Below are 17,950 nucleotides of genomic sequence, written 5' to 3'. Positions count from 1 at the left end.
TTTAGCAAATGGTCAAAGGGAATCTGATGGCCCTCAAAACAGCATCAAAAATTTCAATGCCCTCAGTGCCACTGTGAGGAAGCGGGAAGGAGGAAACACATCAAGGCTTTCATGCTGCTGAGCACAGTTGGTTTGTATGTGACAACTTAATTACTATTTAAGGTATAATGACATGCATTATGCAGTAAGCATAAATACTCATCAAATGTTTTTCTAAGCCCTGAAAACAGTAAAAGAAATTGAGTGAACAAATGCCTTCCTGGTGTGGACAGCTCAGAGCTGTATAATTGCAATACTCACTGTTGCTGGCTAGCCACTCGTTGAGATCTATTTCTCGTGGTAACATCACTAGCTCCTTAAATTCGAAGTCCGTAATTCTGGATTTTGTGTACTCTGGCTCTAGGTAAAGTTTCTTCTCTTCAGGTGCTGGCTTTTTACCATTTGGCTTTCCCTTGGACTTCCTGCAAAAGATTAAAAAGAGGAGAAAGGTTACCTTTACTGTTGATGAACAGCTACAGATACCTGAAAGAAGCTGTTTTATCCAAACTCCTGTACTTGTGTTTACACTGCTCCCCCTGCCTTCTCACCCCTTAGCTTAATTCTTTTGTTATTAAAGCAAATGATAGTTTCTTAAAAAGCGTATTTGAACTCAGTCACTTTTTTCGAGTAGCACTGGAAGTTTTGAATGGTATTAAGAAACTTGAGACTGAACTGCTCCATCTCCATGACCCCTTTTATCAGATTAGACTGCAAATTACTGGGCGAACTAGTCTCTTTACACCTGTGAACAGACATGACAGCAGAATGGATGGCACTGTGTCTGAAGGAGCTATTCTAATGCAAGTAAACTAACAGTCTACTGCATCATACAGTTAACTGTCACCTGCAAAAAGAGTGTTTGGGAAACACCAAAAGCAGACTGCTGCAAAAAGATAGCTCTCAGTTGGAAAAATGCTCTTTCCACACAATGTGCTGGCACTGCTTATTCAGTGCTACAGCATCTCTTTCTTCTCTAGCCCTACATCCTCTGAGATACTAGGAGCCTTCTGAAAGTGAGCATCCATGACTCCAGCCAGAACCACTGATAACTGCCTACAAGAACACCTGCTTTCTCAGTTCCTGAGATACTTGTGAGAAAGATCATAGTTTGTTTTCCTGAAAATCCTTTAAAATCCAATGCATTATGAAACAACCTTCCATTTGGATTTATAAAAGCAGACAAACCACATTCCCTAAAATTAATTTATGTCCATGGCATACTGTGATCTCCCATTTCTACAGTGTCTGTTGTAATCAGTAGAGTTTTCCTCCTACTCTTTTTTCAACATCCTCAAACCAGACTATCAACCCAACCCATATTCCTGGCCCAAGGGTTCACTAAGGACTTCTGAGGAAGGATGGCGAGTCAGCACTTTCGTCTTTTAGGCTATGTGGTCAAAAAGCTGCATATCTATATATTTCTACAGTTAAAAAAATCCACCAAACCAGAGACAGAAGATGTATTTAATGGTTAAGGACAGGTGCAGAAGACAATACTTGATGTGCACTATCGCAGAAATACAAGGAGGATACGCCAGGATTTTTTAATGTCAGGTTTTCTTGGTTAAAGAGGTTTTTAGGGATCTGTAAAGCTAAGACAAGCGTGCCTGTACAGATGACTGCATTAAGTTTTCTGTTGAAACTCATCCAGATCCCATCCAAAAGAAACCGACCTCACACTCTGGCTCTTAACTTTAATCTCCTAACTGTGCCCCTCACCAAGATATATGCAGACTTGATTTTTGCTGTGAGGTTGGGATGCACATCTTTCCTCAAATAGTGTTTGAAGTGTCTGTGCCTCCCCAAAGAAAGTATGATTATTCAGGTTTCTCTCTTTATGAGCTCCTTACTGGTGTTCATTAAAACACATCTTCAGAATGACTCATCGTCCACATTGTCAGGACTGCAGCTGGGTGATCAAGATTCACTCTCCAGAAGAAAGGAACACCATAACTTACTACCAAGTCAGTCACCAGCACTGCCACTGTTTACTATCTTGAGCTTTCACTGAGTCTTGCAACTTCTCCCTAACCAGTATTTTAAGACTGAGGAGTCTTTAAAACATCAGGAAGGCTATAATCAAGGAAAAATTAAGGAAAACTTAGTGACAGCAGCACAATAACACTTATACAGTCACAATATATTTGCAAATCATAGGTGTGCAAAAAGCATCTCTGATAGGAAAAAGATGGTCACACCTCATTTCCATATGTTAATGAGAAAGGGGGATTTCATAGTTAGAAAGAAGATGACTGACACAGAACTAATCTTTAAAGAATACAAATGCAGTATGAGAATAAATTAAAACCAATATACACAAAGATGAACTTGGCACATAGCCACTCCAGCACATTTCTCACCGTCTCCTTTTTCCACTGCAGTGCATTCCAGTTCAAATGAAACCTCCAAGATTTGTCCCTTGCATTTATTTAATGAATTAACGTGGACTAATTCTTGTACCTGTTTCACAAACAGATGTTTTAGGTCATGCAAAGTCAGATGTTCCTCAGTGCAAGGCCCTTAATACAGAGGGGTTACTCTGTTAGACCAACAGCTCCTGGTTGTCAGCTAAGCATTCCTATCTTCAAACCCTTACACTTGACAGATCTCACTTGAATGTAAAAATAAGATGCAGATAAGAAAGAAAAGTCCATGAAACCAAGAACCATAGGAGGGCCTTAGAGGGATTTAAAGAAGCTAAGAAAGGTATACTTAATTTATGCTTGGGCCTGAGACTTCAGAGTTGCAGAGAACTTGAGATGATATTCAAGGAAAAAGTAATAGCATAAAACAATAGTCTTGTTCAATAGTCTGTAACCTGACTTTATGGCAGATAAAGCAATGTTTGTCCTCTTCCTTTTGCAGGAATAACATGTTAAGACTTGACGCTACCTTACCCTGAGAGTCAACGGCATAAATTCAGAAACGATGCACTTGGCCCTGAGCTGAAAAAAACACCACTCCAGGCCACTGATTTGCTTAATTCCTAGCACAGGCTGCCTTACTCCTATGCTGCTGAAACCAAGCCTGGCACGCTCCATACAGCACCTTCACACCTGCTGGGCCTCTAACAGACAATTGCAAGGTCTATATTCTGAATACACTCTTTAGAGTTTTTTTCAGCTGGTTGGATTTAGTGGTTTTTGGGTTTCGTTTGTGAGGGGCAGGATTCAGGAGTTCAAGGATAGTTGATTTTTTAAGAAAATTATAGTTCCAGTAACTCATACAGAAAACACCTTCAGCTTCAGAGACTATCTTGACAAATGTTATTAACCACACTTGGGGAGAAAAGTTATCAGTGAGAAGTAGTTTGGAGAGAACAGAGTTTGTGTCTTTGCTTTACTTGAGGACTGAATGTCCCAGGTTAGGGCTGTGCCACGTCAGCTAAAAGCAGTCTTCTGAGAGGTGGAGGAGGGGAGAGAGAGACGAAGAGGTCAAAGACAGTCTGTCATAGAGCCTGTCTGTGGAGGGAAACCACAGAAGGAAGCCAGACATACATGGCTGAGGCAAGCCTTCTGTTGAATGGAAATAGATAGGGTGTATCTCATTCCCACTTCAGCATCTTCTCCCCATTTCAAGAAAAGAAATAAAAAATCAACACTAAATATATTTCACAAGTTTGCTAATGCAAACGACTACATATTGTCCTTTTACAAAACTCAAACCCCCTCATTTCCACACAAATGTCAGTTCTCTGTTAGATCAGTAAATGCAGCCACTGCATCTTTTCAACAGGTTTTCTTAAGTCTTTTCCACAACTGCCTTGTGCTGGAACTGGAGCATTTCGCACAGAAGCTTCCTGAAGGACCCCATGCTCTGCACCTTTCCAAAGCTTTGGCTCAGTTTAAAAAAGAACCTGACTCATGGGTATCATCACTGAACCTGCAAAATGCCCATAATCACTGTTACCAAAAGATTTATTCACACTACCAAAATTTAAACATCAAATCACTATGTGCAGTATTTTTAACCTTTTACAGCTGCTGAGAGCTAAATGAAGGCCACAGAAATTGCTTCTACCAGCAGATTCTCATGACCTGCATGGAGCGCAGCTGGGATACCACACGGCCTGAATATTGAAAGTATAAATTAGAAAAATTTCCAGTCTTAAAATGTGGAGTTTTAAACTGGACCACACATCTTCCCTCTATTAAGCAGAACTTAGGTTATAAACTCAGACTTACTTGTAACTGAGTCAAGCTCAGTCTAGGCTGTAAAATTGTGGGTTTAGTTTGGAAACTGTCAACACTAGTCAATACTAAAGCATTTTCTTTACAGACTTACAAAGCTAGAGCATACGACAGCACAGAGAAAACAGTTTTAGAAACATGATTATACATGATTAAAAAAGCAGTAAATAAGAACCCTACATTCTAGATAAACCAAAGCTCATACCTTCACAATTATGAGAATTACCAAATAGCCTAGGTTTAGAAGTCAGCTTCCATTCTTCTGCTCTCCCCTGCCTCAAAGTTCACTGCTGTTTCAAAGATTTGTAAAAGATCACTTACTCGAAACCAACTCCAAAAGTGCAAAGTGTACATTATTTTGCTTGTTGTGAGCTGTTCCCATTCAAGATACCTTCCTCAATTTTTAATGTTTAAAGTACACAAATACAAAAAATTATGTGTAGTCATTTCTGAGATGCCTCAGAACACCCTTAGTAAGTGAAAACTATAGCACTAAACATAAAGCAGCACATTCAGCAACAGCTCATTCTGTCTGCTTTCAGTGAAAGAACAGTATAGTTTCACTGTTCTATTTAGGAAACACCAAAATCCATGACCTGTAGATGATTACTGTCAGAAAAGCATAACTAAATGTAAGACCATAAAAAAGGCAATACCTTTCAAAACACTGCTATAGGCACCCTGAAACAAATTGAAGTCCTGATTCCTGTTTACCTGTGTCTCTCTTAAAAAAATAAGAGAATTCTGGTAAATGTGTCTTAACACATCGCTATCAGATCAACTGTATCACCAAAGCAGCTGGAGGAATAACTGTTCTACAACAGTTTGGTAAAGGTCTATCAAGAGGTTAGACCAAAAGCTGTCTATTGATGCTTAACCACTTATTAAGGAAAGAAACATCTTTAGGGAATCCAAGGAGATGGCACTCTGAAGTTTTTATTGACAGGCAAACCAGAGTACAAACTAATTTTTTAAATAACCCCCAGTACAGGTTTGTGTTTGTTCGGTTTTAGGCACTCAATGGAATGTGATGCCACAGACCAAGTCACTGCACTTTCAAAGAGGGCAAAGTGATAGAAGACAGCAGAAGAGAGCTCACTTGTCTAACATCTTAGAAGAAAGTTCAACAAACTATCTCCAGTCAAAGCCACTACATTCACTAATGCTTGTAGCAGGGCTTCCATACTCAGACTTGTGTTCACCTGAGAAAACACAGCAGCTGGAATTTTGCCTAGACTTCACTGGAGAAAGAGATGTATAAGACACTCCACCAAGTGACAGGCCCACAGGGCTGTGCTGACTTTATTCCCTGGTCTAACTGCTCTGTTAAGATCAAGTTAAACTGCCAATTTCCGAGCTTGTTTTCTTATCCCACCTCAGTTAACAAAGATACTCTTCTAATACCTCTCTCTCATTTCCTTCTTGATCAGATGCCCAGTAGTTTCTTGATTTTAAAAACACCCCACACTTTTGGAGAATCTTCATAGCACCATCCAGGTATTAATTTAGTTTTAAAACCATACGAGATAAGTATTATTCCTATTTCATAGCAGAAACTGGCTGTAAAGCCTAAACTACAAAAGGTATGCCTCAGTTCTAACTGATACGGTTTGTTTGGAAAGAAACACATGCAAAGCTATCTGACTGAACTGAAGAAGTATGAAAGATGCCTTGCCCACTACGTGGACGCTTCATAACCTGATGTAGTTCACACCCTTTTGGAATAGTACCAGGCATCCGCAGTTCTGGTCATGAGAATCCGATTACAAGGCTGATCATACAGAGGGAATACTATTAATTAAACATCAAACTTCCCTAAACTGATCATGTAGTTTAAGATTGTCTCTGCCAGTTCAGGATTCTTTTTACCAGTGGGAACCAGTACAGCTATAACAATTTCTTGCTATCTCCAGCAAGCTGTGCAGTTTCTTACACTGCATCTGAAACAGATGTCTCTTTGAGGAAACAATGATACTTCAATCACCATCTCCTGTCCTTCACACCCAACTATCCTTGGGGTAAGTAGCTGTTCGTTTTTTCTTTTTTAACTACAAGTAACCAGTAGCTTTCCTCTTTTTAACATCACGTATTGAAGTGGTTTTAGTACCAGATAAAAGAATGATTTCAGAAAGCTAAAAAAGCACAGGAAAAAAACCTGTAGTGATGAGGAGCAGACCTGCAGGCAAAAACTCCTAACACTTTGCGCTCTCTGGATCACACATCAGTTTCAGACTCCAGACCAGCCTCAAACACACTGATTTCCATTTGAAAATTGACAGAACAGATCCAACAGGCTTTACATAGCAAATTTGTCTCCCTGTTTGCAAACCTCGAAACTCTCAAGCCATCTCAAATCTGCGAGAACAAAACTGCCACAGATTATGAACCCTACTGGACGAAGATGCTTATTCCATGATTAATAATATTTAATTTTTTTAGAAACTGACCCTAGTTCTTCCCTGAAGTTAAGTGATATAATCCTAGCAAATTTAGAACAGAGCACATCTTGACTTTGACAATCCAGCTGCGATGTGTTCTGTCAGTGTTGGCAACAGGACAGTAAAAGCCTCACGGTTCATTGCAACACATCGAAAAGCAGCACAAAAAGAAAAATATATTTTAAGGAAGATCAAAAAATAAAATGCCCACAGAAATGTTATCAGATAATATTTAAAAAGTCACTTGAGGTTTTGGAGTTTACTTTCAAGTAACCTAGCTTGCACCTTATAACTTGTGTAGTTCATAATCTGGAATATTTTGGGGTTGAAATGGTGCACTCCCAACCAAAACATTTATGTGGAAAACTTTCAGTCTCCAACAGCAACACCGTATTCCACCTCACTCAGGTGTACCCCTACCCTACTGAACTGCTGGATATATCAACCTATCTTGGCCTTTAATTTGCATCCTGTAATTTTTTCCTTTCTTTTTCAAGTGTCATGTTTTAAAATATCCTCCACTGATGAAGCATTACAGAGTGAGGTATTCTTGCCAAAGCCATCTTTCTTGGTAATCTGAGGATGGGGGTTAGCATCTTAAAACATAAGCCAACACAGAATTAGAAGGGCAATAAGCCAACATTTTAACAGCATCTCTTAAACCAATCTTTATGAACACTTTCATGTTTTTATATTTTCCAGTGAATAAGCGTTTACAATTAGAAGATATACTGCGTATTTCCATTTTAGCTTTTCTCCCCTTCTTTGGGTAAGGAGTCAAATGGGATATGAGAAGCAATGCTAAAGCACATGGAGGACAGGGACATGATTTGAGACAGCCAGCATGGGTTCATCAAGGGCAAGTGCTGCCTGACCAACGTAGTGGTTTTCTATGATGCGGTGACCATATCAGTGGACACGGGAAAAGCACTGCACGTAATCCATCTGCATTTCTGTAAAGCCTCTGACATGGTCCCCCACAACTTCCTTTCCCTTAAAGCTGGAGATAAGGATTTGATGGGCGAACTGTTCAGTGGATAAGGAATTGGTCAGATGGTCGCATTCAGAGAGTAGTCAATGCCTAGATGGAGATCCGCAACAAGTGGTGTCCCTCAAGGGTCTGTATTGGGACCAGTGCTGTTCAGTATTTTCATCTGTGATACAGACAGTGAGATCAAGTGTACCCTCAGCAAGTCTGTGGATGACACCAAGTGAATGGTACAGTTATCACAACAGAAAGGACAGGATGTCATCCAGAGGGACCTGGACAAGCTAGGCCTGTGTGAACTTTGTGAGGTTCAACAAGGCCAAGTGCAAGGTCCTACACCTAGGTTAGGGCAATCTGTGGTTTCAGTACAGGCTGGGAGAACAACATGACTGAGAGCAGCCCTGCAGAAAAGGAATTCAGGGTGCTAGCTGATGAGAAGCTTGACATAAGCTGGCAACACGTGCCTGCAGCTCAGAAGGCCAACCATATCTTCGGGTGTATCAAAAGAAGCATGGCCAGCAGGTTAAGGGAGGTGGTTCTCCCCATCTACTTTGCTCCCGTGAGACCCATCTGGAGTAATGCATCCAGTTCTGGAATCTCAAACATAAGAAGGATATGGAACTGTTGAAACAGGTCCAGAGGAGGGCTACAAAGACTACTGGACTGCTGGAACACCTCAGCTATGAGGACAGGCTGAAAGAGTTGGGTTTGTTCAGCCTGGAGAAGAGAAGGCTCTGGGGAGACTTTATAGCAACCTTTCAGTACCTGAAAGCTGGGGAGGGACTGTTTACAAGGGCATCCAGTGATAGAATGAGAGGGAACGGCTGCCCCATCCCTGGAAGTGTTCAAGTCCCCGCTGGATGGGGCTTCGACCAGCCTGGTCTAGTGGGAGGTGTCCCTGCCCATGGCAGGGAGGTTGGAACTCTACGGGCTTTAAGGTCCCTTCCAACCCAAACCATTCTAAGAGTGGAATAGAAGAGAGAATAAAACACACCAAGGTAAAAAATTTAAATATGCAAGCTCTCTCCCTCTGATGTACTCCTTTACAGAAGGGAAAAATTCAAAGATTTCAGCCATCTATGGAAGCCTACAGTTTTGTAAGGAAAATCAGTTCAGCTGCTCACAGATGTCCTTGTTACTTTTCTTTTTTCTTCTGTGACACTTTTACTGGAAAGTTATCAGTTAATTTCTAGTTAGAAATGATCTGCATAAGTATGGAAGCCCTGAACCCATTCACAGCAAGAAGGAAACAGTTTTATGACCTAAATTTTATGACTCATAGTGACAAACTCTCACCAAGAACAATGAAGCAAGTTATGCCAGTTTTTACAGGACAGGAACAAACCTGAAGACTGTCCAGTTTTCTACCCCAGCATCCCACAGTCTTTTCCTTGCAGTTAAGTACAAGGACGGGAAGCTTAGAGGCACTAGCAGCTTTAAAAAAAAAAAACTACTTCTTGGTAATTCAATGTCTTTATTTGTATAGCAATCAAGAAAAGGGGAATAACAAGTTTCATTTGAACATCAGTATAGTCCCCTTCCTTTGAGAAAAAGCAAGGAATGGTATTTATTTTTTCCTCTTTCTTTAACACCATACAAGATTACCACCTCTGTGGAGACTTTTCTGCAATCCCATGTCCTGTTTTAACCCCGATCATCGCTGAATCCTCAGGTGAAAGTGCCATGTGACAGCATACCCAGAACATAAACCCTAGATGTACATATACACATTCAGAATCGGGAAAGAATAGAAAAGAACATCAGCACAGGAAGGGAAGCATCGTAAGGTTTTGGAAAGCAAGCTCAAATCCCAATACAGCATACAGTACAATTGTTCATGGATTGCTGCGGTCAGAGTGGTTCTCCAGGGCCTAGGGAAAGGAAGAAGACTAGGCTTTTTAAGACCACCTCCATTCTGATTTCCTCTTGCCCCAGGTCTCTAACAGACCTCAAGACCTCAGTTTCTTTCTTCCCCTCTCCTGCCCAGGGTTAGCTCCAGGGCTCAGCTGCTGTGCAGATCTAAGGGGGCTGCACAGAATGAAATGTCTTTGGCAGCATTTCTGGCCATGCTTCTTCATTTTTGTTCTGTTTTTAAAAGTTACTAATAGTTTATTTAAGAGGAGGAGGAAAGAAGAATGTACCCTACATGCCAGGGAAACTTTTTCTTCTGGATTCTCATAGCAATTCTTTGCCTTAAAAGGGAATCTTTGTTTGGCCTCCGGATGCTCTGCTGTAAACAGTGGTGCCAAGGCATGGCAGGCATGTTAAGGGTGACAAGTGCCATAACATTATTTCATAATGCTGCTCCTCAACAGAAAGCCCAAAACATTCCAAACTGAGTTCCAGCTGGTGCTGCTGGCAGGGCAAAGAGAACATGGGGCACCCACACACACTACATCTCTGTCTCCGGTACATCGGGCCTTTCCATTCCCTTTTGTAGAAGTCCCCATCCATCTACCAGTGAAGGGTTGGGAGTGCAAGTCTCATGAGGAGCAGCTGAGGGAACCAGAGTTTAGTCGGGAGAAAAGGAGGCTGCGTGGAGATTGTATTGCTCTTTACAACTACCTGAAAGAGGATCGTAGCAAGGTGGGCGCTAGTCTCTTCTCCCAATTAACAAGTGATAAAATGAGGGGAAATGACCTCAAGTTGCACCAGGGAAAGTTTAGATTAGATATTAGGAAAAGGGTCTCATTGGAACTGGTTGTCAAGCACTGGAACAGGCTTGCCCAGGGAAGCGGTTGAGTCATCATCCCTGGAGGTGTTTAAAATATGTGTAGATGTGGCACTTAAGGACATCGTTTAGTGATGGAATTAGCATTGTTAGGTTAACAATTTGACTTGATGACCTTAAAGGTCTTTTCCAACTTAAATTGTTCTATGATTCTACTTCTCTCCATCCTTCTCTCTCCCCTTGCACGTCACCTCCCAGTGTTAGCTCAGTGTTTGACATACTGTTTGTCCATAGTGGTGTATCAGCTGCATATTAATTGCCTGAAATTCCCAGGTATTTGCTAGTGGCCAGGTACCACTGCTGCTGCTTCTTCTATTCGGCTTAGGATCCCCCATCATCCTCCATGCAGCTCTGGGAAGAATGGCTACAGAGGCAAGGCCAGACATGCAAACAGTTCAGTTAATGCTACAAAAATGTGCGGAGTGCATTTTTGTGGTAAAACATGCTGGACTAGATTTTCCCTTCTTCTCTGGGCATTACCGCCAGAACTCCTCCCTCAGACTGAGAGGAGGTATCCAGCCTCTCTAGTTGTCTTTGGGGAGGGTCTTCTGTCCATATAATCACTGCACTGGTTCAGGTACCCCTCCAGTCAACACACTTGGGAGGGGCTGAGTGGGACAGAGCCTTAGGAACACAAGGGATGGGATGTCAGATGGGAGACTAACAGATTATTTCTTTCTAGGAGCTAGTGATGCAATTTTAAAGGAACCATTCACTAGTAAAAACACAGAACATTACGTTACCCAAGCAAATACCCTGTTCCTAATTTTGAAATGTTCTCTTTTGCCTCTGTGCCATAAAGCCCTCATTTCCCAACGGAGACGCCAACATGAGGCCTCAGCAAGATTCTTTTACTAAGTAATTTGCTACAGTCCAGACTTTTAGTAATCTGGGTATTAGGAAAGAAAAAGGACACAAATCTTTCCTAATGTTTATTTTCAAGAGCTCTAGGTGGAGCCAAACTAGACCTGTGGTAAGAGATTCAGTAGGTCATAGATTAACAGTGTTGCAATAATTAATTTATACAACACGCAGAACCCTGCATCATAGGGTGCCCAAGTCCTGAGCCTGTGACAGACACGGGGTGGTGGTTCTTGGGTTTGTTTTTGTTGTTGTCAAGTCTTCAGCTGTAGGCAAACTGGCTGTCTGACGAAGGCAAAAACTGAGCAGAAAGAGAGCGAATCCCTGCTTGTGAGTGTGTCTCAGAGTATATCCTGTCCTGCTTGCAATTCCTCCACCCTTAGAACGGCATCCTCGGAGCAGACCCTGGTGGAGGGCACAAAAGGAACAAGAGAGACTGTGCCATGTTAACACTCTGTGGCGTTTCTGCCCAGCCATTCATCAGTTCATCAGCTGGAGTTGTGTTCTAGCATTTGTCCTGTTAACATGAAGCTCCTCTTAGCCCCAGCTGTGCTCACTCCAAACCCTTCAGGTATGACACAATACCAAGATAAGGATGCTCCTGTATAGAATAACAGAATGGTTTGGATTGGACAGGTTCTTCCAGTATCCTTACCTCTCAGAGGAAAAATGTCATTTGTATTCTAGCAACATAAACGCTTCCTCATGATACTCCACTGCTAAATATACTCCCCTACTACAGCTAGACAGTATGAACAGCGTTCGTTTCACCTAGCCACGATACTTGCATATGTAAATATTTATATCTTATCTGTCTCCCTAAGGACCTTCTGAAGGCAGCAGAGGTAAACAGTTTTTTCTCTATACTGGAAAATAATTCAGTCCAAGGCAGAGATCTACAGTATCCCTTAAATTCTTTAATTAAAACACACAGGCAAAAGAGAAAAGCAGCTATCAACTGAGAGAAGACAACGGCAGAGCTGCTGAGCCCAGTGCTCTTATCAGATGCTGCACATTGCAGTGGGGAGATCTCCCACACGACAGAGCCATGAGAACAAGTCATCTGCACCAAGACTTGAAAGTGAGTAGGTTTTGGGGTAGCTTTTAACACCTTTTTCATATCAGGGAAGGCAAGTATAGGCCCGTCAGGCTTATTATTACAATATTGAGGATAGTGTTTTTCCCACACATGATTTGAAATTTTGGAGACCAGAAAAATATGCTTGCAAGGAACAAATGAAAAGCAAAAAGAACATAATTGGAAAAAATGTCTGTATCTCTCTGGAAAGGTTTTTAAACTCTACAAATTAAAAGAAAATGTAAATCTACTTTACTGAAAACACAGGAATGTACTTCACATACCTATTCCCCATGTTTTTTCAGACAAGTCTATTAACTTAAGCAGTGGTTTTTTTTGTTTATATACTATCCAGCAATCTTCTACTGGAACACACTTAAGAGTTATTTTGACTTCTGCATCATGATTAAATTCAAGTTCTGACAGCAACTGCTCCTCCTGTTTATTCTGATGCAGCCCTCTTATCTTTCTAGAAGAGTAGGTGCAGTACGCTTTGGTCCACGTTCGTGGAAAGGGAGTTCAGCACCAGAGCACATAAACTACTCTAGACCATGTTTGTTATCTTCCGACCCTTATGAAGTTCGTAGAGCTAGCAGTTTGTAAAGCTATCTTTTTATTTCTAAACCAACCAAAACTGATTTGGAAACCTCATGGCGTCACAACTGTGGGATTTCACAACACAGCTTGCATAGAGCTACTTTTCAGGATAGAACTGTGCTTTGATTGCTTGGAATTATTTCACCATGGAAACTGGGTTTCAGCAGTCAGAATTCTTGCTATATAGACCAAAACATACAAATGCAGACAGCCTACTTTGCTCAGAGACTACCAGGGTGCACACAGGTTTGCCTTTTTACCTGTGTAAAACCTGGTTTTCGTTTCCTCACTGCCTTTTTCCTTGGAAGCTCTATTGTTAGATAAATGTTTTTCATTGTACAAAGAAATACTAACTAGTTTTAAGTAGTACTGTAGCCTAAAGAAAACCTGCAACAAAGGAAATACATCAGATACGTAGGCCAAGCTCCCCACCTCACCTGCAATATTGTGTTTTGGAGGACAGGCACATATAATGTCTAATGTACTTGTAATCTGAATTTTACAACTCAGAACTCTTAAAAGTCTACAAAAATGTTTAAAATATATTTTATGATTATACTGTCCAGTATGAAACAAGGCAATATAGACTGTGTGACAGTCCCCAAACAGTTAATGAGAATACTCACTCTGACAGTCTGCGCTCTCATTAGATAAACATTTTTCAACATGGTGCAACATGTCAGCTTGCAGCTGAGCTCTGTTGTAGTTGTCTCTCCTCAGCTCCCCAGAGGCAAGAAACAGCAAAGGACTGTCTTTTTTTTTATTTCTGGCAAGACTGGGAAAACTATAACTATTTAGGCACAGAGAATGCCTTGCATCGAAAGGATAAGTCAGTTTTGTTGGGAAGAGAGTGAAAACAAGTCACCTACCTTGCAACTACAGTACCATCTTTGAAAATGCAACCTATATGTAATCACAAAGTAGGCAGGACTTGAACAGCTAAATCCTTCACATAAACAGAGTCTGGTTTACATCTAAAAAGTGTAGTTTAAACAGGACAGAAAAGTGCTAGGGCATACTAGAACTGAGAGTGTACATAGAAACAGATATAGATACTTCAAACATCACAGCTTTTTCTAGGAACTTCAGTAAACAGTATCAACTCTATTAGATAGATAGCATGGGGAAAAAAAAAGAAGTTGTTTTCACTATGCATAAGCAATTCTGCATGCCTGCACCTGTAAACTCACTTTTAAAGCATTTGTACTAGCACATACATGTACATCTTGTTGCACTGAGAGACACAGCTGTGAGGAATTCCATTACCTACCCAGTCAGTTATTGAACAGGCTGGGCAAAGAAATACCAGTGGTGAAGAAGCTCCACCTGAAATGTCCATCCACTGTATCAAGCTCCACACGTCTCATATTTTATATTAACCACAGCATTTTAATTAGAAAGATATTTATTTACTAGAAATGACTGTGGGTCAAGGTCAGTGTTTTCTCAATGGCAGCTTTGAGGACCAAACCTTGACCTTTCTTATCTTAATATTTTGGCTTTAATTTAGAGCAAAGATCATTTGGGGAAGTTCCATCTCTCCTGGCATGGCTTAGATCAGGGTCCCACGATGAGAAATGGTGCCTGTCGGTCTTAGTATGAACTACTTTGTTGAACAAAAAAACTGAAATCCATAGTTAGAAGGCACAAACTGTCTCCTCACAGGATAACAGAGTTAACTGCTGCTAGCTGGCTCCTTCAATATCAACTTCCAAGGTCTTCAAGGCGAACAACACCAAGCTCTAACGAATACTCCCAGCCCCCCTTGTCTGCTTTCACACATCAGAAGGTTAAAGGAATCAAAGCATTATCTTAATTAGGTAACTTTCATTAAGAAATTATATGTGCAAAACATCCACTGATCTAACTACGTAGTTAATTTTTAAACTTTGTGACAAAATGATGTAGTGCTATTCATTTGGTTTTGTCATCAATAGCACACAATTGTTTCAGTATTTCCTAGAAAACAGCTTTTTGTACCACAGAGGAAAAAAAATCTACCTAAAATACAGACACTGTGGAATCATGGGTCAAAGTATAGAATCTGTGAATGACAATGAAAAAAGACAGTAGAGTGCATAATAGTTTAATTACTGGTACAGTTAGATTAGACACTGTTAATTAGCTCATGAGACAGCAGCAATTCCCACCCTAATTTGTTATTTTTCAGGATACACCAAGGGAGACTAAGAAGCTTAAGTAGAGGCACCTTTACAGACACATACTGATCCATTAGTAATGAGAAAACACCCAAAACACAGATACCAGAGTTATCGCCAAGGACTTGCTGAAATATATATTCATTCTTTTAATTAAGAAGCTAAGAAATGTCTTACGGAAGTAACACATTCTAGTAATTTCTAAATAAGAAATATAAGAATTAGATGTAGAGTTGTGTGCTGAATTTGTTTCATTCCCTGGGTAGCATGTGCAAATTACAAGCAGCATCTTTAACTGTTTGTGTGGATTTGCAATTAATCCTCAAAACACGGTGTGAAGTCATGATTTCACACTAGCTTTTGCACCCCAATATGACACTTCTAAACAAGCCATGGTTATGTCCAGCTCTCTCCAAACCTAGCCTGCATCACTCGCCTGAGAAGCCCCGTTTCAATTCCTGGCTGCGACCAAAAGTTCATACTGGTTTTGCAGAGATGAAACATACCACTTGTGCACAGCTGCACTAGTAGTTTCACTGTGAAGAAATGAAAGATGGTCCCTAACCAGGCGAGAGAAGTCTTTTGAGAGAGGGTAGTTTACTACCACTGTTGGGTGACCCAGTTACTTCTCAGTATTTAAGTCTCCACTTCAAAAATAAATAGGAATTCTTCTCTGAAAGCCTGTAACTGAAATCACTTAACAGATTAATTACCTTGACAACTGAAAGGTGTGGGTCAAAAGAACCCAACAAACTATGTGACAAAACTTTTTGTATATTTGAATGATGTCTACACACACAAAAAAAGCTTTGAATACTGAAAAATAAGAGAAAAATAAATACTTCAGTTGAGACAGGATACAGTTTCCCTCCCCTCTGTCTCATACAGATGGTGTTCCCAGGAGCCCAGCTTTATCTTTTCCTCTGCACAGGTTTGTACTTTAGAAATAAGGCAGTCACATGAAAATCGAGGACTTTATAAAATGAAGAATCAGCAAAACCTGATTTATCACTTCTTGCCAAATGTACCCTGCTGATTGTCATCACTTGTCCCTCTAAGGCTCTGGTGTACCAAATCTGGGATCTGTGGTCACATTGGACTGAAAAGCAGATCTGGGCATCTAAAGTGTGAATGGTGCACCTAATGTCACCTCTCCTCTGCGTGAATTTTCGCAGATCACCATGAAGAAACCCAAGCCTTCTTTCTTCATTAACTCCTGTCCTTCGTATGGTGCGCCAAAATTAGGGTTTTTTTCAGGTATTAACCTGTCTTAAAATTTTTTAATATTCTGTCACTACCTGCTATTCTGAGGACAGCTGTGCTCACTGCTGATTCCTTCTTTTTTAAAAATAAAAGGAATTACACAGACATCCACAATGTTCCTTTCACCTGGGGAGCATGTGCCATCACCAGTCCCTGCTGTCTGAGCAAGAACACTTCTAAACTTATTTCAGCAACAGACAGAAATGAACCTGGAAAATTAAAGCAGCATTTTCTGACAAGCTCAAATAATGTAGCTCCAGTGCTAATGGACTCCAAGAAGTGGGTTTTTTCTTCAGAAAACCGGAAGAAAGGGTTAAGCCATACATCCAATACCCTTCTCTTTCTGTGCCCGCAGCTCTTAGAAGAAAAGCAAAAATCTCATCTTCTCTAAAAGTAATTTGCTGAGGTTTTAGTTAAGATTCTGTTAAGCCTCACAGAATCCAGGATTAAGAGAAACGATTAAAAAAAGAACAATAAAAGAACATTATCAGTTTTGGTGTGGTCACAGGGAAAGATGTACAATTGGGGAACAGATACATTTTGTCTTAGCCGTATTAGAGACAGGGCAACAACTGATGGGAGACCACATTCCTAACACCCACACATCTTCATCAAAGATCATCAACGGCAGAAAGAGAAAAGCTCTTCTACAGGATTTTTTTGCCTATAAATCTACATGGTAAAGACTTTGGGATGCACAGATGGTTTGAAACACTAGAGAACAATGGATAGAAATTAAATGTGAAATACATACTTTCTCCATAAAGGGTAGCACCAGAAAAATGGGCTATTACAACACAGGAAGCAAAGAGGCAAAGCAGGATTCGTAGTGAATTCCCAGAAGGACATATATTGCATACTGATACTTTGCACTTACATAAATCATAATCATCTTCGAGGCACAAACAAGCAGCCAAAACCTGGAGTAAATCCTACAGTGAAACAGATGCATAAAAAGGAAACAAGATAAAAGAAAGGCAAGGAATTTTAGAAGTTTGAAATTTCAATCAAATCTGTTGTTCTTAGAGTGTCCACAAGAGATCTTCAGAAAAAAAAAAAAAAAAAAACCAAAAAAGCAGCATACTTTTTCCTCTCACACAGAAGAAAATGGTGTTAAACACAGGGGCAGGTGCCCTTCCTATACTAGCTCTGGAGACACCTTACAGAGTTATTTCAACACACAGAAGAATTTTAGCAGTCCTCCCCCTCTGGCTATTGCTTCACAGACTGTAGAATACATTGAAAAAAAAAATATAGCTTAATGTAGTAAACACCTCTGAAGAAAGACACGGACTTCTTCATTAAGTTAATATACTGCACATGGTTCACCTACTTTAATAAACTCACCAGGGTCATGACACTCTTGTAGTACACAGAAGTGAACAAATAGATCACTATCCCGAAGAAATGGAGGAGTGCACAGCTCAGTGGGCTGCCAGCAAGACACAACATCTTTCAAGAGCACAGCTTCAAGTCCTGAGCTCCAGGAGACCAAATTGTTACATGGCTTTGTCAGAAGCATCAAACAACTCCTAGTGGGGCTGAATGTGAAGGAAAGCACTACAAGTTTTGCAGCCACGATCAGAAGAGACTTTGCTACCCGAGC

General features: G+C 40.6%; 1 protein-coding gene across 3 annotated transcripts in view; it reads right to left on the bottom strand.

Annotated features, from left to right (window-relative positions):
• Positions 1-17,950, bottom strand: part of MOB2 (MOB kinase activator 2) — a 121,126-nt gene that overhangs the window by 15,175 nt on the left and 88,001 nt on the right. For all 3 annotated transcript variants that reach the window (XM_054068113.1, XM_054068112.1, XM_009571930.2), the window contains exon 2: positions 301-461. In XM_054068113.1, coding sequence (XP_053924088.1) covers positions 301-461 — 161 coding nt within the window. The remainder of the gene's footprint in view (positions 1-300; positions 462-17,950) is intronic.

The sequence above is a fragment of the Cuculus canorus genome, chromosome 5, assembly GCF_017976375.1.
Source record: "Cuculus canorus isolate bCucCan1 chromosome 5, bCucCan1.pri, whole genome shotgun sequence".
Lineage (NCBI taxonomy): Eukaryota > Metazoa > Chordata > Aves > Cuculiformes > Cuculidae > Cuculus > Cuculus canorus.
This window is presented reverse-complemented; position numbering and strand designations above follow the sequence as displayed.